The sequence below is a fragment of the Euprymna scolopes genome, chromosome 8 (genome assembly GCF_053919585.1).
Source record: "Euprymna scolopes isolate OS-2025 chromosome 8, ASM5391958v1, whole genome shotgun sequence".
Classification (NCBI taxonomy): domain Eukaryota; kingdom Metazoa; phylum Mollusca; class Cephalopoda; order Sepiida; family Sepiolidae; genus Euprymna; species Euprymna scolopes.
The window spans coordinates 117,943,213-117,970,044 of record NC_136489.1 but is presented as its reverse complement, the minus strand read 5'-3'; the positions used below and the strand labels follow the sequence as shown (position 1 = coordinate 117,970,044).

The 26,832-nt window shown below is 34.6% G+C and overlaps 1 protein-coding gene and 1 pseudogene across 9 annotated transcripts in view; one reads left to right on the top strand and one right to left on the bottom strand.

The window, feature by feature from the left end:
* Window positions 1–26,832, bottom strand: part of LOC145283733 (WD repeat-containing protein 11-like) — a 147,917-nt gene that overhangs the window by 94,155 nt on the left and 26,930 nt on the right. For 5 of the 9 annotated variants that reach the window (XM_080132788.1, XM_080132789.1, XM_080132793.1 and 2 more), the window contains exons 5-11: window positions 21,324–21,497; window positions 17,709–17,810; window positions 9,572–9,674; window positions 7,751–7,931; window positions 5,980–6,103; window positions 4,786–4,827; window positions 636–823 (exon numbers count right to left, since the gene is read on the bottom strand). In XM_080132788.1, the coding sequence (XP_079988914.1) occupies window positions 636–823; window positions 4,786–4,827; window positions 5,980–6,103; window positions 7,751–7,931; window positions 9,572–9,674; window positions 17,709–17,810; window positions 21,324–21,497 (914 nt within the window). The remainder of the gene's footprint in view (window positions 1–635; window positions 824–4,785; window positions 4,828–5,979; window positions 6,104–7,750; window positions 7,932–9,571; window positions 9,675–17,708; window positions 17,811–21,323; window positions 21,498–26,832) is intronic. The other 4 variants (XM_080132790.1, XM_080132791.1, XM_080132796.1 and 1 more) reach the window with 1 other exon arrangement.
* Window positions 1,930–2,112, top strand: LOC145284277 (U2 spliceosomal RNA; annotated as a pseudogene).

Below are 26,832 nucleotides of genomic sequence, written 5' to 3'. Positions count from 1 at the left end.
TGCTTAGCTTAAGAACAAGAGGAGGAGGGTGCACAGAGAAGTCCAACAATCCAGGAGATATTTTCTTTTAGAAAAGTAAGTGCCTCATTTAATGGGAAAATCATGCTGGAAATTTTCCTAGATGTCTACAGATAAAACCCTATGAATAGAGACCATCTAGTTGTTATCAATCTCTAGGTGGTTGAAATAGTGATCACTAACAAAAGCCAAAATCGGTCAGAAAAGGGAGAGATGGAGTTGAATGTTTGACAGGGTAGTTGATTTTCTTGAGAGCTGGAAGGCAGTTTGGTTAGTGTGCCTCTCCAGACAAGTTAAGGCCTTTGATTGAGAGCCTGTGTAATGGGTCTAATGTATTTCAACTTGGTCACATAAAACTCATTCTGCATGTCTGCTATTCAATTTTGGGAAAACGAGTCTAAATTGCAGTATTCAAAAGAATAAAAAAAATAAAATAAACATTATTATTTGTTTATAACCCAGGCTTGCCATTTTTGCTTTGGAGTGAGAATTTTTTTGCTGACAGGGTCAGATAACTTTGGACCAGCACAACAAATGGGGCAATAGACTCTACTCTTAATCAACAGCTGTAATGCTACACTGCTAGTATATATATATATATATATATTACTACTTACCTTGAATTCTGTGGCTTTTAATTCAATGAAGAGAACTCTGCTATCACTCATGATAAGAGAGAGCAATCGTTCAGACACAGAGCACATGGCTATCCCGTAGACCTTACTGTGACGGGTAATCCTTAGCGGATCTGACTGACAACGTAGATCATAAGAAACATCCAGGGTTGGGTTGGGAGGACCATCATCTGAAAAATTACAAATTAAATTTATAAAAAGAAACATGTCTCTTATGAAAAATGTTTATACAAAATGAATTCTTTAAAAATAATTTTTTTTTAATTTTAAAAAAGGAAGTTTGGTACAAATCCATACCTCCATCTGATATCTCCCCAGAAAGGAGTATATTTGTCTGAAATAGCTGAATGATCTTAGCTACAGTATTTGACTAATACAATTTAGTAAGTTGCCTTATTGGACGGTTGTTTGTAGTTGAAACTGGTAATATGCTTAAGCTTTAGGCTTTCAGCATATCTTTCAAGGTCATTCTCAAACTGCTATACTTGTCTATATTTATGGCTTACACTAGCCAATCATACTCTTATATCATCCCTCAAAAAAATAAAAATAAAGAAAATTCTTTATAATGTATGCATCCATCGCGTAAAGAAAATAGTGTACATAAAAAATCATGTAAATTGATCAAATAGTTTCATTTTTATAAAAAAACAAAATCAGTTTTAAGCAATTAATGGAAATTAGTAGACATTAAAATAATGTACAAAGCTGATTCTTAACTATTTCTGAAGAGCTATTTTAAGAGGGAGTTAACCAGTGATGAATTTGAATTTTTCCAATGCCCCTCTCCCCTGTTCATATTAAGAATGGCTTTCTAAAATCTTGCAAAAGTTCAAATTATTTGAAATTATTTTCCTTGTTCTTGAAACTTTGCAAAATATAATTGATTGTCATTTAGCCATGAAATTTGATTCTATCGTTTTTAAAATAAAAATTGCTTGGTCAATTTATGTGATTTTTGGTGTATAATATTTTAATTTTGTCATAGGCATGCCCACTATAAACATTTTTCTTTATTTTTTTTTTTTTTTTTTTTGGGGGGGGGTACTATAGACCTGCATAAAAAGTGGTTCTTTTTAATTTTTTAAATTTCAATTTTTTGCTATAGCGAAAACATTTTAAAATTAAAATTAATGTAAATAAATAAAACCAAATGTTTTTCTGCTATGAACTCAGCGGGAGATGATGGTGATGAAAAGGATAACAATACAAACTGATGATGTTCATGTGTCAAGTTCTAATCCAGTCAGTTTCATAGCACCATTTTCATTTGGTAACATTTTCTTTGGCCTTTTGGCTAAGAGCAAAGTGTAGAATCTGTTCTGATACTGCATTTTTTTCTGTCCTTGGTCTGTGGAGGAGAGAGAGACTTCTAGACTGAGACAATTTTAATTTTTGTTCCTATCCAATGTACCCCTTTTGGGGGAACTAGATTTTCTCCCCCTTAAAAACCGACCTTGTGTCTAACTCTGCCTTCATGGGGAGGCAAGTAAACAAGAACACTTTCTTTAGCCTTTTGGTATCTGTTCTGATACTACACTTCATATTTTCTGTCCTCGTTCAGTGGAGGAAGAATCCTTCTTGACTGAGACAATTTTTATTTTTTTTCCTACCCAGAGTGCCCCTTTTTGGGGAGCTGAATTTTTCCCACATTTAAAATCAAACCTTGTGTCTAACTGTGCCCTCATGGGGAGGCAAGTAAATAGAAACATTCATGTGGTACGCGTTTCTATAAAGAACCAAGAAATATAACCAAGTTGGTCTAAAAACATGCACTATGCTGTTTCATATAAATTTACATTTTTGATTTTTGATTCAGAAACTACTGAATAGATTACAACCAAATTTGACATGTAGATAAACAATGACCACAAGGTTCACAGAAGTCAATTATAAGATTGTGAATTATATATATATATATATATATATAGTAGTTGCAGGAATTCCCCTCTGGACAAAAGTATCGTAGGTTTGCAACAAGATTGCACATACAAATTCAATATAGCTAAGCTAATAGTCACTATCTTACGTAGCTTTCGGTCACCATAACAGACACATTCAGTCATGATAATATAATACTACATTGCATCCTATGAGTAAAACCATCACCATATCATTAGAGGAAGGAGTCCTTATTTTCTCTCTAAATATTTAGTCCTACCACTGTTATCAGTAGTCATCGGGAGGAATTCTGTGATTACATCGACTGTAACTGACATAGATCTAACATAATCTTTCCAATTTCTGATTCATAAATAATAAAGTCCATTCTGATTGGCTGAGTTCTGATAATTCTCATATTCCGGAATCCAGTTCTTTACTTTATAAACGAACGATTACTAACATTAAAATATAGCATCACCAAGATACATAACATTTCGCCCAACGTCAAGTTCATTTAATGCATAGGTCATTTTAGTCATGTAAGATTGAAAATTACAAGACAGAGAACAGCATTAAATGTACAATAACCAGTTCACTTGCTTTCTTTTACAAAGTTTAAAACTATCACCTATAAGAATCTCCATCATCTTTGTCGTCAAAACAACAACAAAATAATTACACAGCCCTTGCGATCGAGTTTTTTTTACCATTGAACACATTTCGTAATGCAGACTGGTATTCCATTTTCCTTATTTGTTTCTTTACTCCAGTTTACATACTGTCTTTCGCAAATTTTAATATTATGCTTTCTTTTAAAACCTTTACATTACACACTATCCATTACAGCACCCTCCTGTGTGTAAGTGTGTGCGTGCACCTTTGAACTTGAAAAAAAAACAAAACAAAAAAAAAAAACACACACACACATACGTCCAATATCTCTCTTTCTCCCTCTCTCTAACACACACACATAATTTCTTGAATGTTTACTTTAAGAGATAAAAACAATAAACTAAATAATGATGGATAAATATATAAATCACATCACTTTTGTAAACCGTGTTGCCTTTGTTTTTAAAACCTCTCTTTTTTTACCATTTACTTTTTAAAATTTATTTTTATAGTAAGTTACATTTTTTAGATGTTAGCCTATTTTTAAAGTATATGTAATATCCGACTGCAGCCTATGCCCTGCAAAATCTGTAATATATGCAAACACATGCATATATATATATATATATATATATATATATATATATATATATATATACACATATACACACAGGGTGACCAAAAAAAAACATAGAAAGTATATCTAGAACATATGCTGTAGAACGGAGAAAAAAGGCCAAATACCCTAGTGTTTTGATGTGATGTTTTGAATATAATAAACTAGTTATGACCAAAGTTTCATTTCATTCGGACAAAACACTAAGAAACGAGGCCTAATTAGAGTTGGGACCCATTTTTTTTTTTAGGGGGGAGGTCACCCTGTATGAGGAATATTAATTCGTCTCTGAAGAGTGGTTTAGACATTAAAATAATTCAATGAAATGCATATCAGATATAATATTCAATTTGCTGCATAAAAAATATGAGTATGAAATAATTCCATCATTTGGCTTTAGGAATGATAGTATGGTATATATAAGATAAGAATAGCTCAACACTATTAAGAGGAGCAAGCAATAATATTAAATGAAAGACGAGGACTAAAAGTTATATATAACCTTATATTATCAGAACAATAAGGAAAAGTTAAGGGGAAAGTTAAATTTAAAAAAAATCTCTTTAGGCCATGGCATTTCGAAGCTAAATGCTTCTCATCAGAAGAGGAGAAGGGCCAGAATTATACAAAATGCAAATATAAAAAACTGGCTTAATGACATTTAGAGATGAAATGAGAATGAAGGAATAAGATAATATTTACCATATTATCCTTTCCTTCATTTTAAAATAAACACTATATTTTGTTTACTTTTATGGTCCTGACCAACACCGGGTATATATACGAGTGTATTATGTGTCAGAATTTGGACACATGCCCCATGGTGTAATGGATAAAGGTGTTGATTAACCATCAGTTCTAAGTAACAGTCTTCTGATGACTATAATAACTAAGAATAACAATAATTACAACTTCTATCAAGTAATGCAGACAGAACAAAAACAATATACTCCCATAATTTAAATAAAGGGTTCAGTTTGAAATTCCATATGGGTTTTAAAATTTGGCAAAGATTCTCACATTCGAAAAGATGCGTCTGAAGAAGGTTGCAGGTTACATTATCTGAAACATGAAAATAACAACCAAGATGAAAATTGTAATACAAATAATACATTACTAGCGAGACCTGTGGAAATTCCACAGCGCACTCTTTCATATGTAATATATTGATGTTGGCATTCTGTGGATTTTCAACCTAAGTGGAGATGCCCTGATATTATTGTAGCTCTTTTGTTAAAACTGCAAAAGTATTTATCTAAGCTAGCAGGGACGCTCAGCGTAGCCCTATAGTAAAATGCGCTTACATATGATATTTTAATTTATGCAGATTTCGTATATATAATTACAGAATCGATTTGTTATTGATTCTCATATTTTTTAAGTTGTGATTTCAAAAATAAATAAATATATCTATATGACTTGTGTGCATCAGCTTAAATCGAAATCAAAGCCTAAACTTATGAAGAAAAAAAAAAAACAATGTATGTATATATATATAACTTGAGTTCCTTCAACTGTAATCGAAACCAAAACCAAAACCTATGAAGAATTTTTGGTGAAACTATTTATTACAAAAAATGGAAAGTCATAACATTAAACGACAGTCACTCGGAAGAAAAAAGATGTAAGCGTGACACACAAAATAACACACAAACTATCCTATTAATATGTAGATGTGTATCATATATTGCTGCAATATTTTGGGTATGTGAAGAGGGTATGACCACAAACACTGGGACAATTGCATTTTAACCATGGGTCAATAAGAACATACCAACCAGATGCCAAATCGTTTTATAAAATATATTAAATCTCTTTGAATTCTTCAGTGAAAACTTTCTATCTTGACACGTGAAGACCAATATGCATTCCATCCAAATCTTTGTGGTCATACACTTTTCATATGTCAAAAGTATTTTAACATATACTATGCTGATTTTTGGTTGGCGCTCATGTTTCTGTGGACAATAACCTTCAAATATCATTAAATGTTATTCTTAGTATCATCTATAGTGAAAATTGAACCGTCAAGCTCCCAAAGAACTGATTTTTATTTAACATCTTTATCCGTTACACTAGGTGTCCATGTCTTTATACATTATAAGAAAGCAATATTTCAAGTTAGAAATGTTAAATAACTTTATCATAGAACCCTGCAAAAGAAAATGTTTTCAAAATTTGAAATTAAAAAAAAATATGTGATAAAAAAGTTACCAAAAGCTCCAGTTCCTTCCGAGGCTGGTGTACTAATAATGTTGGTTTTGCGACGAACACGAACGGTAACGCTTCCATTCTCATGCAAACACATTAGTACATCTCTCTGACGACAGGATAAAACCTAAAAATAAACAATGTCATTTAAAGATTGGATTTTTACATAATCAAATTAAGAAATCTAACATTTTACGTTGTCTGATGAAACAGTTTTAGCGATTCACAAATGTTTGTAAACTGGGATTATTTTTTAAGATATAATTTTAAAATTAAGTGTAGATATTAAAGGAGGTTGGATGTAAGAACGGAACATTAATTTATCATTAGGCAATTTTCTTTTCATTATAACCCGCAAGAAGTGTAAGACAATGATTTCCATTGTAAGTATGTTTTTCATTACAGTAACCATGGTTTCTTGAAGGTGGTATTCATTGACAACTTGTAATTGTAAGCTTATTTGAAGTTTAAGCTAGTTAAATGTTGATCTTTGGTTTTCTGCGAGTCTTGTTTACTGTACTATGGGAATCGAGTTACAGTGTCTTGATTCAGTTTTATTTATTATTGCACTAGCAGGGATACCTACCATTACTCGGGGCTATATAAAATTAAATAGAAATGAAATTAGGTATGTAACATCTTTATATTAAAATCTGTCTCTCTCTCCTTCCCTCTCTATAGCTATTTGTATCTTTCTCTCTTTCCCCATTCTCCTTTTACCACCTTTCTACGTAACTGTTACTTTATCCTTCACCCAACTTATTCCTCTTTTCTTTCCCTGTGCTGGAATAAAAAATGTAATTAGGATTTAAAAAAATTTTTTTATTACATTTTCACCCCAAGCGAGGCACATTGCCACTTTGGTGTAGGGGGCTACTATCAGGGGCAACAACTACTGGGATACTATGTTGGGATTTGGGCAGCAAGATGTCAGTTCATGTTACACTTGAACTTCTGCATGTCAGTACAGTTGGGGAAGCAGTGGCCTGGAATGGAATTCCAGAGTTTAGCGGTTCTGGGAAAGAAACTACTGGAGTAGAAAGATCTTTTATATCTAGGGATCTCTATTGTGTGGGGGTGGGATTTAGCTGCCTGTCGGGTTTGTCGAGGGTGTCTACGTCATGGGGGCACAAGTGTCTGCAGTTCCCCAGAGCATTCACCATTAAAATACTTGTAGAACAGGCAGAGGGATGCAACATTATGTCGATGGGACAGAGGCTGAAGCTTAGATATTGGAGCTATCCCTTTTAAATGTAATACTGTAATCTCATATTTATTGTTCCTGGGCAACATCAAAGAATAGAACAAAACAATGATATTCTTAAATCCCCCACTTTCACAATTATATAAAGGAAAATAAAAAATGAATAGAAATATGAATGAAAACAAATGAAAAAAAATGAACAAATGAAAAGTGAATGAAAAACGGATTGGAAAAAAAAAATGAATGAAGGAAATAAAGGAAAAAGAATGAAAAAATAATTCAGTTTCATATATTATTGCATTATACTCATTTTTATTATGTTCTTTTTCAAATTAGTAGATAATAACATTAAAAAAAACGGATACAAAACCTACCTTCTATCAAAACTGGGACTAGTTTATCCTCAAAAAATAATTTTTTTTTTTCTAAAGTTTAGATATTATACATCTAGGGCAACGCCAATCAATAAAATACAAACTTTGTAGGGTTTGGTTTTGTATTTTCTAGTTTTAGAAGGACATATACACACTTCATTATCTTATAATGGATAAAATAATGAACTAAAAATACCTGTACAAAAGGGGAGCCAGTTCTTTCCATGGGAATAATTCCAACAGTTTGGTTGATTTTGAGATCAAGAATAAGGACCTCCCGTGGATAAAGAAGAATTAGATGATGCCGGCATGAATTATGGTAAGCCAACTGTAAACACTCATTCAATGTTAGGTTCTCTTCTTCATTGAGATTTGACCTGAAAATAAATGTATAAACTGGTCATCAGATGAGAAAGCAAAGAGAAATGAAGAAAACATTTTATTAGAAAAGTTTATAAAACAGCAGGTTTGTATTATAGATTCGAAAAAGTTGTCAAAAAACAAATATATAACAAATAAATGTTATCAAAGGCAGGATAAGTTACTTTCCTACCTAACTGGACAATTTTTTTGTGTTTTTATTTAATGTAACCTGTTTATTTAGCTCGGAAAACATACAGTGTTTACTGATGTATTGGAAAATTTAAAATGGCACCCAACCCTCTGTTGAACATGGTAAGTTTAGGAAAATGAGTTAAAATTAAAAAAATATACAAAATACTGTTAAAAACCCACCAAATATATTCAGTGAGTTTCTAACAGTATTTTGTATATTTTTTTTTTTTAACTCATTATCCCAAACTTACTGTGTTCAGCAGAAAGTTTGCCGCCATTTAAAATTTTCCAATACATCGGTAAACACTGTATGTTTTTCGAGCTAAATAAACATGTTACATTAAATAAAAATACAAAAAAATTATCCAATTAGATAGAAAAGATTGTTGGGAGGGTATTTCACTCTTGGCGATTATCAAAGTTTTCCTTTCAGTGATTACAGCATAATTGACGATTTGCCTCATGCACAGTGATCTTAAACTATAGGGGACTGCCTGTGAATTTAATATTCCCTTGAGGTCTCCTCCTTTGGAGGAAATTGGTTCAATTTATCTAGAGTTAATGCCGTAAAACAAACAAACAGTTCCTTTGTCAATCTTAATATCCATGATGTCATGCGGTATGTCAACTGATGTCTCTTTTTTTTACTATTTGAGCTCATATAACCTTACACAACATCTCTTCCTGTTCATCTTTCATGGGAATTAATTTATTTTCTAAACTTTGTGTCACTTCGATTTGTACTTAGTTTGACCCTTGTCAAAATTAATATTAGCTGATATAATCGCCATTCAACAATGGGACACTCATTATGTAATACTGCCATGCCATAGTTGTATATAGCTTTAAATAGCATATATATACACAGGGTGCATTAGATATTTGAGGATGCTTATATTTTTGTACTTTAAATTAAAAATATACTAATAAAAAAATTGCCAGTGATGATTTTCAGTGTTGTTAGCTGTGTAGAGCACATCATGCCGCCTCATTTTTTTCCACAGAGCCTTAGAGTCAATGCAGATACCTATGACGAGATTCTTCAAACAACATTTAAGCATTGGATACACAACGTAATAAAAATGGAAAAAATGGTGTAATAAAATAAAATTAAAAAAAAAAAGAAGATAATTGCGCATTCTCTCTCAATTTTCAAATATGCATTTATTTTATTTTAAAATTGATAACTGCTTTTTTTCTGATAAGCGCAGAATAAATTCATTGATTTATATGCTCTGTAATTACATTGAGCTTCATAAATTAAAGGATTGGTATAACTAAAAGGTGATATATAATTAAAGAAACATTTCTACATAAATACACACATTATATATATATAAATATGTATGTATACACAACTATGACAAAAAAAAACAAAAAAAAACTCTTACTGAAATGTGAGGATGTATCTAAAAACAGTTTAGAAAAATTAGAAAAAAAAAAAAATATATAAATTACTTACTTTACTTTGCTTTCACCAACCAGAACTTTTGACATTCTCTTTGCCAAATTGCGGGAAGACTTTTTATCCAGGGAATCACTGTTGGAAGATCGTCCACTGCCACCTGAAAAAGAAAAGATAATTACACTCAGGAGAAAAATTGCATTTTCTTTTAATTTCTAGAACCTTTTCTTCCTCTAGTGTTAGACTAGCAGGGGGGGGGATACCCGGCATTGTCCGAATGTTTGGAGGTGTGTGTGGTTGGACGGGGGTGTTAATGAAAACCTAAGAATAAGCGAAGTAAAAAAAAAGCAAAAAAAAGAAAACAGAAAAACGAACGTTAAAATTTATCTGAAAAATAAAGCGGGGGAGGGGGAGGGGGTACCTGGGCGGTAGAGGGGGGAGGGAGTAATCAAAACATAAGAATAAGTGAAGTAAAAAAAAAAAAACACAAAAAAAACTAACGTAAGGCAAACGAACGATGTTAAATGTAAAAATCGGAAAAACAAAAACAAAAAAGAAAACAGAAAAACGACCGCTAAAACTTCTGAAAAATACCCCCCCCAAAAAAAAACACGTGAAAAATGGCTTAAATAAGCCTGTTTCAATATTAAAATTCAAAAAATCGGTGGGTACCCGGCGTTGGCCAGGTGTTTTTGGGTGTGTGTGGTCATCGGGGTGGGGGTGTTAATGAAAACCTAAGAATAAGCGAAGTAAAAAAAAAAAAACCCAGAAAAACGAACGTTACGTGAAAAATGGCTTAAATAACCCTGCTTTAATATTAAAATTTAAAAAATCGAAAAAAAAAAAAAAGAAAAAGAAATCTCACACCACGATTCGAAACCAAAACATTTAGATAATGACCCAACACTCTAACCAACTGAGCTAACACGACGTACATGAAATTGTGTCAGTTCTTCAAATATTTAAACTAAATCAGGTTATGATGTCGTCTGACGCATGCGTAGAACCGATCTCGTCATGAGAGGACGGTTTTTGCTGACCTCCCCCTGTAAATAAGTGCTGATTTCAGGGTGAAAAAATTAACGTTTTTGGCCAATTTTTCAATATTTGTCGGGCGAAGGATGGGGCTTTCATATGAGTTCATTTTTATTCAGTCTGTCAAAAGTTTTTAGCAGACATACAAACACACATACATATATACATTTTCGCTTTTCGCTTTTATATATATACTAGCGGGGGGTACCCGGCGATGCCCAGGTGTCTTGAGGTAAATCAAAACTCCGGGGGGGGGGGGGGGGGTAAATAATAGAAAAAAAATGTTTTGGTAGGTAAGTATGAGAATCGAACCCGTACCCTTGAGTTGGAAAATGTGTGAAAAAAAAAAGTGCTACGTTAACCATTGAGCCACGGCAACAGACAACATTAAGCAGGTTATTTAACTATAAAAACAGGTTTGCGCAATAAAACTCTGCTGCTTCCATTTGACCTAATTAAGAAGGTCAAATCGAAGTCACGCAGCGTTTGGGTTTGTTTACCCAAATTTAACTGTTTCTTACCCCAACAGATGTTGGGGAGGGGGAAAGCAGCTCCCACAACTGTCTGATCAAAGCTGATTGCTTCTGGACGTTTTTCCCGGCGCAATGCCAAAGACGTCGTTTGAGTTTAGTTTCACTTTATTTATACTAAAAAGCCCAATCAACACGCGAGAAACCAAAATGGCAATAATTTTTTAAAAATCGACGTAAATAAATCTATACGCTACGCGGTTTCCTAATTCCTAGATATTATTATATAGGACCTATATTCACAGTTTTAAGCGATAGTAACGAACCCGGGAGCGTGTGCGAGAAAAACCTTTGCCAGACATACACGAAATGATCACACACATTATGCCTTTTATATATATAGATAGACTAGCGAGGGGTACCCGGCGTTGCCCGGGTGTTTGTAGGTGTGTGTGGAAACTCCGGGGGTGGGGGGTGGTGGTAAAAAAATGTTTTGGTAGGTAAGGATCGAACCCGAACCGTTGAGGCAAAGTTGTAAATTAAAGTGTGGAAAAAAAAAAAAAAAAAAAAACGTGCGACGTTAACCATTGCTTCACCGCGAGATGCTAACGGAAAAAAGTTTGTATTTATTTAATTACTTGGATTTGGCAGGTGCCCGTTTTAATGAGTTAATGAGGTCAAGTTTGACTGCGGGGCGGGAACGCTTCCCAAGATGTTATAGGAAAAAGACTAACCCACATGCGGCGAGCGACAAATGTTGAATATTTATCTTCCCGAAATCGAGCAAATTAAATAGACAGGTGAGCATCGTTGTTAACTGTGAGATATTACGATTTATATGTGATATAAAAAGTTTTAAAAAGTTGTGGAGCAAGCGACCACTTCTCTGAAAGAAGCCTTTTGTAGACATACAGAAAAAGCGAACACACATACATACATTTTCGCTTTTATATATATAGATAATAAAGGAAGGGAGCCGAGAGATACTAAAAACTCTAATCAGTTGTTAGGAGAGAAGAGTATTTTGAAAGAGCTAGAATCAAGTAGTCAGTGAGTAGCTGGAGTGGCCGCTATCCTCAGAATGAGAGCATCATACCCGCATGGATTAAATAAAGGGTTTCATTCGAAATTCTGTACAGATCTCGGAATTCAACAGAAAGATTTCTGAGTTCAACAAGATATATCGGAAGATGGTTGGAGATTACATCAATTGAAACGACGTGAAAATAACACTGAAGTTGAGAACAGTAATCTGAATGATCCAAATTATCAATCCTCATCTCAAAAAAAAATAAAAAACCATAGATTAGAATATGTAAGAATTAAGAATTTAATAAACAGGCTCAACTTCTTGGAAACGACAGAGAGTAAAAACGAATACTGATAGCAATAAAAGTAAGTAACATGAAATCCATTTTGTTTGAGAGTCTTTATATGTGATCAAACTTGCAGACGAAAATATGATTCTTATTTACATTGGTGATCTTTTAAACCAACTCATTTCAGGTGAAAACATTAGATACTTATTTCCAAAAATTATAAAAAACAGTCCAGTAAAAAAAATACTAATAGAATTTATGGAATTGAGTTTTATCATATGTTTTAATGTGGAAGAGATGTGTGACCAATTCAGTATGACAAACAAGGGAGATAACCCTTGACTTAAATGACTGGTCTGTTATCTTTAAACACAATATATGGGAACGTAATTGTGGCCGTTTTTTTTTTTTTTTTTTTTTTTTTTAAATACTTCTAGCACATCTACTGGATCATTTTTCGTAATTTATACAAATTTCGCCATGACACATAAGTACGTACCAATGTTTTCACCCGAAATGTGTTGGTTTAAAAAGAACAATGTAAACAAACACTGATATACTTCTGGAAATGCTAGACGAAACTAAATGCAAAAAAGTTTGGATTTTCAGTTTTATCCATTCTAGTGTCCTTAATGAAGACAATGGTTAGTTTCAGGAACATTAAATAAAGATTCCTAATGTGGCGGCTATAAAGAATATATAGAGGTTACAATGTTATATCAGGTTGATAAGAAAGTTCTTGCGGTTTTTAACTTCAAATCCAAATGAACATATCTCGGCTCATACAAAAATTTATTGATTGCAATAAACACCATCAGAATCAACACACTTTTGACAACATAAAACAAGTGTATTTATGCCAGTAACATAAAAATATTGCGTTCTGGTTGGGGTGAAGTCGCTAAAGGTGTTTTTGATATTGCTTAGGTTTTTGAAGCATTTTTCACACAGAAAGTTGTTGAAATTCTTGAAAAAGTGATAGTCGGTAGAGGAAAGGTCTGGAGAGTATGGCGGATGAGAGAGAGTTTCGTAGCCCAATTCGTTCAACTTCTGCAGGGTCAGTTTAGCAACGTGCAGTCAGACATTGATGTGGAGGAGAATTGGGCCTTTTCTGTTGACCAATGCTGGGTGTTGTTGTCGAAGTTTCTGATGCATTTCATCCATTTGTTGACAGTACTTCTTCGTTATAATGGTTTCGCCTGCATTCAAAAAACTAATGGAAGAGACCGGTCGCAGACCAGCAAACAGTCAGCAGGACTCTCTTTTTGGTGCAACTCTGATTTCAAGAAGTGCCGTAGAGCTTCGTCAGCATCTAACCACTGAACTAAGTGTCACCAGTTGTCATAAAGAACCCACTTTTCATCACAAATGGCAACTCGGTCGAGAAACGGGTCGTCCTTGTTGCGTAAAAGAAGGGACGATGGCACTTCATAACATTGTTTCTTTTGGTTGTCATTCAATTCGAGAGGCACCCATTTATAAAGTTATTTTGTCTTTCCAATCTCTCTCAAATGGTTGAAAATTGTTGTATATACATTATGTCTAATTCAGAATTAAGTTCTCAAACAATTGTGCATGAATTGGCTTCACATAAGGCTCTTAATTGATTGTCAACATCCGACAGTAAACCACTACACTCATCATCTTCAAGACTCATCGCTGCTACAAAATGTCTTAAACCACCATTGACCATTGTGCTGTGCATTCAGTAGTGGTTCCTAGGCCAAACACTCCATTGACATTGCAAACTGTTTTAGCAGCTTTTCAGCCCAGTTTGAATTGAAATAAGAAAATTGCATGAATTTGTTTTTTCCATCTTGTATTCAATGTTCTGAAAAGAATACATAATTGTTGCAAAACGATTGTAACTTAAATGGTTAGTGTGAAAAACGCTCTTTAAAATGATATACAAAGATGCAGCGGGCAGCACAACTCATAGCTTCTCTATATCTCACTCCCTATCACAAATTGTTACGTTTCCAACCCGTTTCCCTGACCAGGAAGAACAACACGCATCACTTCTAGATCTGTTTTTGACCACAGTTCCCGATGATTGTATAACGAATGCTGACAGCCCACTTGGGAACGCTGATTATGCAATGATAATGGTTGAAATTGACCTAAACTCCTAAACTCTAGAGCCAAAACTGAAGAGCCAGTGCTCAAAACAACAAGATATTATAAAAAGGCCGACTGGGAAGCAATCAGAGATCTTATCAGAGATGCTCCATGGAGAAATATTTTTTCTCTTCCTGCTGAACAGTGCGCAAATGAGACCACTGAATGGTTCAAAATTGCAATCGAAGCGCATGTTCCCATGCGGAAATTTTATAGCAAGCCCCACTCTCCCCAATGTTTTATTCGACTTGCGCAACTGTCATTGCTCAAAGGCAGCATGCATACCGCAGATTTAACCGACATAAGTCCAATTCAAACAGACAGAAGTACATAGAAGCTAGACGTAACGTTAAGAAAGAAATAGTGACAGCTAAGAGAGAATTTACTGAAACCACTAAAAAACGCATCGAGCACAAAAACTAGGAACTCGTGACTTCTGGAAAATCTACAACTGTGTAGTAAATAATGGGCAATCAACAATTCCCTCACTAACTAAAAATCACGAGGTTGTTTGCTCGGCAACCAAGAAGGCTAACATGCTTGCCAATCGGTTTGCCTCAAACTCCACACTGGACCCTTCCAACCACCACCTACCTGAATTTCCTATGCGGACAGACGCCACGCTAGACGATCTAAAAATCACCCCTGCTCAGGTGCATGCTATCATAAAAAACCTTGACACTTCAAAAGCATGTGGACCCGATCTCATCCCAGCTGTGCTATTAAAAAAGTGCTCAGCTGAAGTAGCTCCAGTTCTCTCCAAACTCTACAACAAACGCCTTAATGAATCTTGCTTTCCGGGCTGTTTGTAAACTGCTTCTGTGGTACCAGTATTCAAGAATTCTGGTGAAAGAACCGACCCATTAAATTATCGCCCCATTAGCCTCCTCCCACTTTTTGCCAAAATATTTGAGACCTTAATTAACCATGCTCTAGATGCTAAACTTCTGACTGACCAACAATATGGATTTAGACAAGCCCGTTCCACAGCAGACATCCTAACTAATCTCTGAACGTATATACCATTCACTGGACAAAGCAGGGGAGGGCAGAGCGGTAGCTCTAGATATATCTAAGGCTTTTGACAGGGTATGGCATGAGGGTCTCCTCAGGAAAATTAGATCATACGGTATCACTGGTAGAATACTTAACATAATTAAATCCTTCTTAGATAAGAGAAAAATCCAGGTTGTCCTCGACAGTCGTACATCTAAACAATATGATAAAATGCGGGAGTGCCCCAGGGGTCTATCCTTGGACCTCTACTGTTCCTAATATTCATAAATGACCTCCCCGACAAAATTGCCTCTGAGATGGGTATATATGCTGATGACACCACACTCTATAACAGGCATGACAGGAAAACAAATGAACACATATCTAAAGAAATGGCAGAAACACTAGAGGATGACCTCCAATCTGTAGTGGAATGGGGACAAAAATGGATGGTCACGTTCAATGCCACCAAGACTAAACTAGTTTCATTCAATAATTACAAGAAACCTTCTCTACCACCTATAGCAATGGCCAACGACTCTTTATCTGAGAGTACATATTTCAAGCTCCTTGGCTTAACGTACACAGGAAACATGAGTTGGAACAATTACATTGAAGGCATTGCCAGGGCCGCTGCAAGGAAGGTGATCTCTCTCTACCGTGCTAGAAAACTACTAACACCCGAAAGTATCCTGTACTTCTATAAGGCCACCATTCGCCCATGTATGGAGTATTGCTGTCACATCTGGGCTGGTGCATCTGCTACTAGTCTCTCGCTCCTTGACAAGGTTCAAAAGAGAGTCGCAAACCTGATAGGCCCTGAGCTAGCATCTAAGCTTCAGCTTCTGTCCCATCAATGAAACGTTGCATCCCTCTGCCTGTTCTACAAGTATTTTAATGGTGAATGCTCTGACGAACTGCAAGCACTTGTGCCCCCACGACGTGAACACCCTCGACAAACCTGACAGGCTGCTAAATCCCACCCCCACACTGTAGAGATCCCTAGATGTAAAAGATCTTTCTACTCCACTACTCCAGTAGCTTCTTTCCCAGAACCGCTAGACTTTGGAATTCCATTTCAGGTCCCTGCTTCCCCAACTGTACTGACGTGCAGAAGTTCAAGTGTAATGTGAACCAACATCTTGCTGCCCAAATCCCTACATAGTACCTCAGTAGTTGTTGCGCCTGATAGTAGCCCCTTACACCAAAGTGGCAATGTGCCTTGTTTGGGGTGAAAATGTAATAATAATAAATATATATATATATATATATATATATATATATATATATATATAAGTAAAGGTATTTTAACGAAAACTTGTTTGAAAATACATCATTTGAAATCAAAATGAAAAATTCCGCAAGTACTTACTTTTCAACCTAATAAATAGTACAAATATTCAACATTGTTCATCTTATTTATTCATCTTTAGCCAGCTTCCAACTAAGATGAAATAAAAATCAAGAAACTTGTGCTTGATTTATTTAGTTTTGCTTTTGTTTTCTTATTAGAGGAAAATTGATTTTTTTGTAATTTTGCAAAACATGACTGAGTTTATTTGGAATTTTCATATTATTTGGAATTTTCGAACTACTATTCTCATCTTAAGTGTCATTTTCATAACAATCTCTGATCTTCTTCAGGTGCAAGAACTCATGGTTCAATGGTTAGAGTATTTGGAAAATCAATTGTAAAAGTGATATTCTCCTGAAGCCTGAAGGTTCAGTTCTCAGTGTGGGCAACTGAAAAATATAATTGCCAATTACTTAGGGCCTCTATCCAGTCATGCCTGATGGAAGAAGATTATGCTATCCTGCGAAGTAAATAAAGGGTTCTGTTCGAAATTCCATCCAAGTTCCCAAGTTCTGCAGAAATATTCCAGAATTCGGCAAGATATACCTGAAGAAGGTTGGAGGTTACATCGATCAAAATGTTGTAAAAATGACACTCAAGATGAGAACAGTAGTCCGAAGATTCCAAATAATATGAAAAACCAATTCTCACCTCAAAAATTCAGAAATGTAATGATTGAGTTTTGCAAAGAGAAAGAAAAAAAAAATAACTTTAATGTTTGGTGCATTTTTGGTCTATCTTTAGATAGCCTGATCCCTTTCTATTTCTACCTTTTAATATTTCTTGCGTCGTTTTCTTTGCTAACTCGAATAATCTCAAGACATAGTTGAACCATTTAAATTTGTTTTGTGTTCTGAACAATTTTTCATAGATTCTAATAATTACAAAAGACAGATGATTACCTTGAGCCGAAGGACTAGATATGTAGAATTTCTTTCCATTACTAGATGGGACTTTGGTTACTGAGAAATCATCCACAAAGATGATGCAATCTTGTCCAAGAACTAAAATGTTGAAAGCAAAATAAAAAAAAAAGCACATTCATCAATACAAACAAATTCATAATCATATATTTCACTAAAATTCAGCATTTATCATTTTTGCAATGAGATTGAAATTTAAATTAAAAATAAAAAAAAATAAAAAATAAAAAAAACATGAAAAAGTTCATTTTTTTTAGCTTCGTTGGTATAGACACCTTAAGTCCTTGAATGGTACTGCAATAATTTGAGATTTGGAAGTCCTCGGTATGTTGGGGGGGGGGTTGATCTAAGTTACCTTGAAAAGAACTGCTGTAGAGAGATCACATAGCAAGAAAACTCTCTGAAGTTCATCCTCATGATAGAGTTTCTGAGAAGTGTGAAATTAGATTTTCTATACAGCTACTTGGAGGGGTGATATCCATGTAGATGATGCCCCTCAATCTGCATGTTAATAAAAAAAAAACAAAAAAAACAAAACAATTGATGATGAAACATAATTAATTTATATCCAGATAATGGTCCAAACATAATGAGCGATCATTTACAATGCTCCCCACCAGATCCAAGATCGATATTGATTGCCTTCACGTTGGGCCTTATAATATCCTTGTATCAAAGTTGGGGGCAGCTGGTGGACTTCTTCCCATATGCAAGCTCTCCATGCAGCATGTTCTTTGGAACAAACAAATCTTGCATGTAGTGGGCACGGTCCAGCCACTGTGGTCCAAATATAATGACTTCCAAAGAACACAGATACTAGGGATATCACCCTCTCCACAAAAAGAAAGTGTTAGGAAGTGAAAAATAAAAGTAAAAAAAATAGTTGATCAACAGAACAAAAGTATAGGAAGTGGGATTAGTAGAAAAGACAATGGAATAGGGGAGTGGTTCACAATATAAATGGGATGTTTAATCATGGTGTAGCAGTAACTTGGACAAAACAACTGAACAAAGACATCAATACACTTAGAGTTAGTTTACAGGCAGTTTTAGGGGTGGAAGTAAGTTTTGTGACAATTTGCAGACAGTCTTCAGTTTTCGACAGTTGAGGACAGTTTTCAGTTTGACACAGCTGAAAGCAAGTTGAGGCTTGGAGCAGATGGGGAGATTAATTGATCCACCAACTGACAAATATGACTTTGATAGACAATTAAGATATGGACATTAGTGTTTAGAGGGTCATTTTTCGTGATGGTGTCATACACACACCCAGAACCCAAATGATATCTGTATGTGTTGAAGTTTGTGTTTCCTGTGTTTTGGGTTGTTTAATTTTTATACTTGTGAACTAGTGCTCATCCTCGGCAATCCAATGACATGTCCAGAATGAGTAAAGAAATGATGTAAATGAGTAAAGAAGTAATGTGACAGAGAAGAAAATCATGATACACACAGCGTTGGGGTCAGTGATTGGTGTCAAGCAGGGAAGCATGTTGTTACACAATATCTCAGATTCTTAGCTGGCAAAAATCTGGACACTAGTCCATACCAATAAATGCTTCATTGTTTCATTTCTTAATTTTGTTCTATCTTGAGACACATATAAAATTCCTGTCTTTTCAAAATTTTCCAGAGATTCACTCCATCTTTCTTCCACCCACAATATTCAGAATTCCATTTCTGAGTATCAGGACAAATTCTAAGCAAGCCAAGAATTTATTGCTCCAACAATAAAATGCACACACATTTGTTGTGTTTACATGACATCATATTTTGGTTTAGTTTTGTTTTATGGCATACTAGCCTGTGTGCCCGGCGTTGCCTGGGTCTTTGGAGGTGTGTGCTGAGCAAAAGAAAAGTGCTAGTAGGCAGACAGGCTCGAACCCATGACGTGAAGGCAGAAGAGAAAGTGAAAAAAAAAAAACATGTCTTACCACTACTCCTTGACGCAACCAGAAGTTAGGAATGTTGAAATTAAGTAAAGTCATACCAACCGATACAATGACTTGCAAAAATGGCAACGCAAAACAACCGACCCTGCCTGTAGAAAACTACTAAGTTGAGGGTGAAGGAATTAATGTTTTAGCCAATTTTCCAATATTCTTCATCCGAAGGATTGAGCTTCAAAACGATACCAATCTCATGAAAATCCGTCACCTCTGTCAAAAGTTTTAGACATACATACATACATACATATATTTAAACAGACAGGTGAGAGTTATATTATAGATTAACACTTTTTGGGTTATTTAATGTTGAAATCAGTAATTTGGAGAAAAGTTGCTTTTTGTTTTTATACAGGCGTCACCACTTACCAAGGCCCAGAGACTACTCGAGGATAAGGGTTAAAGAGTGTACAGTAGTCAATATGACAATATCATAGTCATCGTTAGTAGTGTTCATGTTTCAAGTTCTTTATATTTTCAAATATTTATTCATAGTTTGGTTGAGGAAAATTGTTTTTGATTTTGCAGAACATGCTTGAGTTTTGCAAAGGGAAAGAAGAAAAGCAATGATATCAATGTTTGGTGTATTTTAAAGTTAGAAGCCAGTATCTTCAGGCAGACTGATCTGGTAGCACCAAAATGTTTATTTTAATGTGTAATATAATTAATCAATAAAATTAAAAACTTTTCAATAGCATATTATGAAACCCTATTTTGTGGCACTAGGGGTAAAGTACTTCCTAAGCCACCAAGACTGTGCTGTCACTTGATTGGTGGCTGATGAAAACAAGATATTGCATGCATATCATTAAGCACATCAAAAAACATATCATTTAAATAATTTATGATAATTAGGTTAACAAAAATGAAAAATAATAATAGTAATAATAACTTCTTAAAGTTTAAAATTGTTAGTTTGGAAATATTTGTTATTCAAACATTAATGCCATACTGACCTTACATCAGATTGCAAGTAAAAAGATTATTTTTTATGTCCAAATTTCAAACGGAAAGTTATCATCATAATTGCTATCAAAGAGATTATGCTTTTAGTCAAGTTTGTTGGTTTATCACTATGTGTGTTTGTGTAGAACCTAACATTCACATCACTTGACTAATTGTAACCAAACTTGATCAAAATATTGGTTACAGTGCAATTTAATTTGGGGATATCTAGATCAAAGGTCAAGATCAAGATCAAAGTCATGGAAAAGGTCAAAGTCACGCTTCAGAGATAACCAGTTTTCTTCATCAGAGACTCACTACTTAGTCCAACCAAGTCCTACATCTTACATAACTTTATAAAATTCGGCCAAGCTCAAAATTAACAGATTTTTAACTTCCATTTTCTTCAAAATTTGACAGATGTATCTGATGTCTCTTCCTATAAGTAATCACCATACAACATTTCAACCTGATCAGATAAATAGTTTTTGAGTTAGCAATGTTTCTATGGCATAACTCTGGGAATACTTAATACAATATAGAAGTTCAGATAAAACTTTGGTCCATCTTTATGTTGTCAGAGAGAGGTAATGTAGTTTCATGATTGACTTATGTTCTTTTTTTATATAATGCGATTAAAAGAAAAAAAAAATTGTAAATTATACATTTACTTTCTGATTCTTCTAACAAACAAAAGACTCACATGCAATATTTCTCGTTTCAAATGGATCAAATGCAAATGATACGAGGGGTTCAGTGTAGGATTTTTTCCAGAGTTTTGTGCCAGTCTCAGCATTCCAAAGAACTAAAGAATAAGGCGGATGTAGAGCTACCAAAAAGCTGTGTCCTGTGTCCTGACAAGATAGCCATTCCATGTCTGCAAGAACAAAAGAATTCATTTAAGTAAATAATTAGCGTTAAAAGATACTTTGTATTGTTTTTGTTTTTTGCCTGTTTGCGTGTTTCGGTCATGTATTTTCATCATATTTAAAAATACAAATATATTTAAAAAAAAAAAAAAAAAAAAAAAAAAAGGAAAATTCAAAATCATATCAAGTGATAAAGATGATTATCTAGTGTGTGTATCTCTCTCTCTCTCTCTCTATATATATATATATAATGAGTAAAACTTGAAAAAGTGCTCAATACTACTGTAGAGCAAATATTTAATGAGTAAAACATGAAAAAAAGTGCTCAATACTACTGTAGAGCAAAATATATTTTTAATCTGCCAAGTTACATATGTTTCCACTACCGGAATCGAATTAACGATCCGATAGTTTCATCAGACTTTACAGACTCTGGTAGTGGAAACATGTACCTATTTACAATGCCTCCCCACGGGACAGAGTTAAACACCAGGGTCGTTTTTTAACGTGGAGAACATGTAACTAAGCAGATTAAAAATGGTAATAAAAAAAAAATAGATAGATAGATAGATATTTGAATAACGAGATGAATTAGATCACAGATTAATCAATTTTGTGGTTTCAAGTCTTACGAGTTATTTCCTGGGAGGGAATATTTTTATATAAGACAATCCCAGCCAAATAAAATTGCTCAATATACTACATAAAGCAAATTAAAAATTGTGGGTTGTATATTTAAATTTCTTTCACAAAATATAAATTTCCAAACAAAAATTTATTGTTTGAATAAGGAATACAACATTTAAAATACTTTCCTTAATCCATGGATTTTCGATGTAGGCTCATCTCCTCAGAGGGAAGTCATTAGCAAAATATTTGTTCTGGATTGATATCATTTTGTTATTTAGCACATACATTGAAAATATATTAAAGATTAAAATCTTTTAAAAGGGACACAGAAAAGGACAACAGGAAAAATTGATTGAAACAATAAAAGGATATTGGGTTCAGGTATCCGATTAGAGTGAAGCAGTGTTTTTTTTTCTATTCCATTTATTCTTATTCAATTATTATTATCATTCAATTATAAGCATATCTAAATATAGTGTGCAAAATTATCAGTAACTTTGACAGACTCCTCTCTGAGAATAGTTTAGGGATTGTCTTGATAGACATTATCTTTCACATAATCCCAGATTTTTACCCGGAGGTTAAAGTTCAGTGAGTGTGAAGCCACATCAAGATCACTGTTACTACTGATGAGATGATCATCAAAGTGTTGTTCATATCATTGAATGGTAAAAACAAAAACTGCTGGACATTTATGACTGAAACTTGGTAAGCAATTCAAACATAGACTTAACTTCGATTGAATTACAGAAAGGGTTCTGAATTTTATTAATTATACCATAAGTAGCATTTTTGAAGGTTCACTCTGTTAGAGTCTAGAAATTATCACTCAAAGGAGAGAATATGTTTCACATGGCAGGGTGGGCATGTATTTCATATAAAAAGTTGAGTGCTATGTGTCTATTGTGACAGTAAGGGAGGATGGGGTTGTTTGGGTACATTACTGCGAATCAATTAAATAAAGCATAATCATGTTGACACACCAGTTCCCATTAGATCAACAAAGTTAAGCAACATTGAGCCTGGCCAATACTAAAATGGATAACTATTTGGTAATGCCAGTGCTGTATGTGCTTGGAGCCTGAAGAGGGATGGGCACCGCCAGGCTATTTTTGCCCAATACATGCTGCATGAAATAATGCAGCGCCCCACGACTTTGGAGGATTAACGGACACGTCTGTGAATCAATTAGGTTTTAAGTTTTTGATTGATTGATTGATTGGTTTTACGGCATATCAACCTATGTGGTCATTTAATGCCGGAGTCCTTTTTTTTTTTTAACTTTTTTTATTGGGAGGGGGGGAATGACTTTTTCAGCCTTTCCTCCCTTTTTTTATAAAATTGAACTAAGAAATTAAATGTATTTATACATGGATGTGTATATTTGGGTGACTTTAAATTTCCTTAAATTTTCTTATATAAATTTACTTTCCTTAGGTATGCTAGAATATTTGCTGAGTTGACCTTTTCAAAAAGGTCTTCCATATTGCTTTCTGTATAATATAATTTTCTAGTTGGGGCAAGGTCATCACACCCAACTAGGATATGTTTTACTGTGAGTGTCTCCTGGCATGGGATGCACTCTGGCGCCGATTCTCCATTTAGTATATAAGAATGAGTAAAGTTGGTGTGTCCTATGCGCAGCCGAGTCAGTATCACATCTTCTCGGCGTGATCTCTTGATGTCCGGACATCGTTCCTTAAGTTCAGGTTTGATTGAGTATAATTTGTTGCCCTCTTGCTGACTCCACCGCAGTTGTCATTTTTCCTGTATGTATGCTTTTATCTGGGGTCTAAGATCAGTATGTGGAATCTTAAAATTGTCAGTTGGAAGGTGAGAAGATCTTTTTGCAGCTGTATCTGCCCTGTCATTGCCTTTGATCCCCACATGGCTGGGGATCCAGACAAGAATAATGTTTTTAGTAGTTGAAAGGATATTGATTTTTTCTATTAATTTTGTTGTTAGTGGATTTTCTTGTTTTTGATTTTGTATAGATAATAGGACTGATAGAGAATCTGTGAGAATGATGAAGTTTTTGGTGGTTTCCTCTGAAATTATGTTGAGTGCTAGATCGATAGCTATAGTCTCTGCAGTGAATATAGATGCTTCATTTTGAAGATTTCTCTTCATTGTGGTTTTATGGTACGTTGCTGCACATCCAGTGTGATTGTTGCTTTTAGACCCGTCTGTGTAGATAAAGGTGTAGTCTGAATATTGTAATTTTAAATGTTGAAGTTCGTCGTGGTATTCAATAGGGTTTGTGGTAGATTTGGACTTTTTGTTTAGGTTGAGTTTTATTTCAACTTGTTTCATGGTCCATGGGGGTGTTTTAGGCAGTATGAAGTTGTGAATGCTGGAGATTGGAATTTTCGATTCTTCAATGCTTTCCTTCATTCGGAGCCCGAACGTTTTGATAGTTTTTCTTCTCATGTTAAAGAGTTCTTCATATTTAGGATAGAAGGTACATTGGTATGCAGGGTTGTTTGGGCAAGACTTCAGTTCCAGTAAATATTGAAGGGCTAACTTTTCTCGCCTTAGATCTAGTGGGGGTTCGTGTGCTTCCGTGTTATAGACTGTTCACGGGGAAAGTTCTGTATGCTCCTAGAGCCAATCTTAGGCCAGTATGGTGAATAGGGTCTAGGCTTTTTATATATGATGTTCGGGTTGATCCATATATGAAACAACCGTAGTCTAGCTTTGAGCGGACTAGTGCTCTGTAAAGTTTAAGGAGTGTTTCCCTGTCTGCACCCCAATCGGTATGTGCTACCACTCTCAAAAGATTTACAGCTTTGTTACATTTTTTTTTCAGATAGTTTATGTGTGGGATGAATGTTAACTTTTTGTCAAATAAAATCCCTAAGAATTTGTACTGGTCAGTAACGGGTATGGGCATTCCTTCCATGGTTAGGACAGGATCATTATGCATGTTCTTTAGTTTGCAGAAATGCATGCATTTCGTTTTTCTTTTGGAGAATCTAAATCCATTCTCTTCCGTCCATCTCATTACTTTGTTTAAGCACAATTGAAGCTTCCTTTCTATTATAGATATATATCTAGATCTACAGCATATTAGGAAGTCATCCACATATAGGGAGCAATCTACCCCAGGGTTAAGGTTTTTTACAATGTTGTTAATTTGGATACTGAACAGGGTCACTGACAGTATACTCCCTTGAGGTACTCCATTCTCTTGTTCTTTCAAGTCCGAGAGAGCTGTGCCAACCTTTATTCTGAACCGTCTATTTTTTTAAAATTTTTCAATAAAAATTGGCATTCTGCCTTTTAGTCCAAGCGCCTTCAGATCCCTTGTAACACTGTACTTCCACACAGTATCGTAGGCTTTTTCCATGTCAAAAAACACTGCTGTTAAATGTTCCTTCCTTACAAAGGCTTCTCTGATGAAGGTTTCAAGTCTAACTATGTGGTCTATTGAACTTCGGTTTTTCCTGAATCCTGTTTGAAATTCTGTAATAAGATTCTCTGTTTCCAGGAACCAGATTAGTCTTTTGTTTATAATCCTTTCCATGGTCTTACAAATGCAGCTTGTTAGAGCTATTGGCCTGAAATTCAATGGATCTGAGACGTTACTTGATTGGGATTGGATGTTTGAGTTTTCAGATTTGGGGATTGGTATTATTGTGGCCTCTTTCCAGGTCTCGGGTACGTTTCCACTGGACCATATAATATTGAAAATTTCAAGTAGGTATTTCATTGAGGCTTCTGGAAGTTTTTTGAGGATTTCATATGGAATTTCATCGGGCCCTGTAGCTGTGTCATGGGATTTGGTTAGCGATTCTTTTAATTCAGGCAAGGTAAGAGGTTGGTTGTATTTTTCAGTATTTTGTGATTTAAATAGAATTTTCTTTTTCTCTTCCTTTTCTCTAATCTTTTTGAATTTCTCTGTTTGTCTGTCACATGATGAAATTTTTGATAAATTATCTGCCAGGTTATTGGAAATGTCTTTTTGATCGGTGTATATTTTGTTGCCTTTAGAGATGTGGGATATTGGTGTACTACTACACTTTCCTTCTATTTTCCTCATCATGTTCCAAACTGTTTTCGCCTTGGTATTCACATTAATTTTGGATATATAATTTCTCCAGGTTGTTCTTTTGGATTCCTTTATGATTCGTCTGGCTTTTGCTCTGTTGTTTTTGAAGAAATCCAGATTTTCGCTTGTTGGATACTTTTCGAATTTTCTCAAGGCAGCTCGTCGAGCTCTGATGGCTTTTCTGCATTCTTTTGTGAACCAAGGTTTGTTGTGATTGTTGGTTTTGGTTTTGGTTGTTTTCGGTATGGTATTATTTGCTATGTTTGTGAGTGTTTTAATGAAGTAGTTCAAATGGTCATCTTCATCATTCTTTTCGATAATTAATTGGTTTTTGCACTGTTCCTGGAAGTCTTCCCAATCCGCTTTATGTAGGTTCCATTTGGGTGTTTTTTGTTCAGTGCTAGTACTTAGACTTTCCAGGATGATTGGGAAATGATCACTCCCACAGGTGTCATTGTGTACTTTCCAGTCATAGTCCATATATATGGAAGGATCACATAAGGTAAGGTCAATGACGGTGAAAGTACCTGTTGCTGGGTACATATAGGTGTAGTTTTGATTATTAAGGAGGCATAGATTATTTTTATTTATTATGTTTTCTATTTCTTTTCCTTTTTTATTTGTTTCTTTACTTCCCCATATTACATTGTGACTGTTGAGAT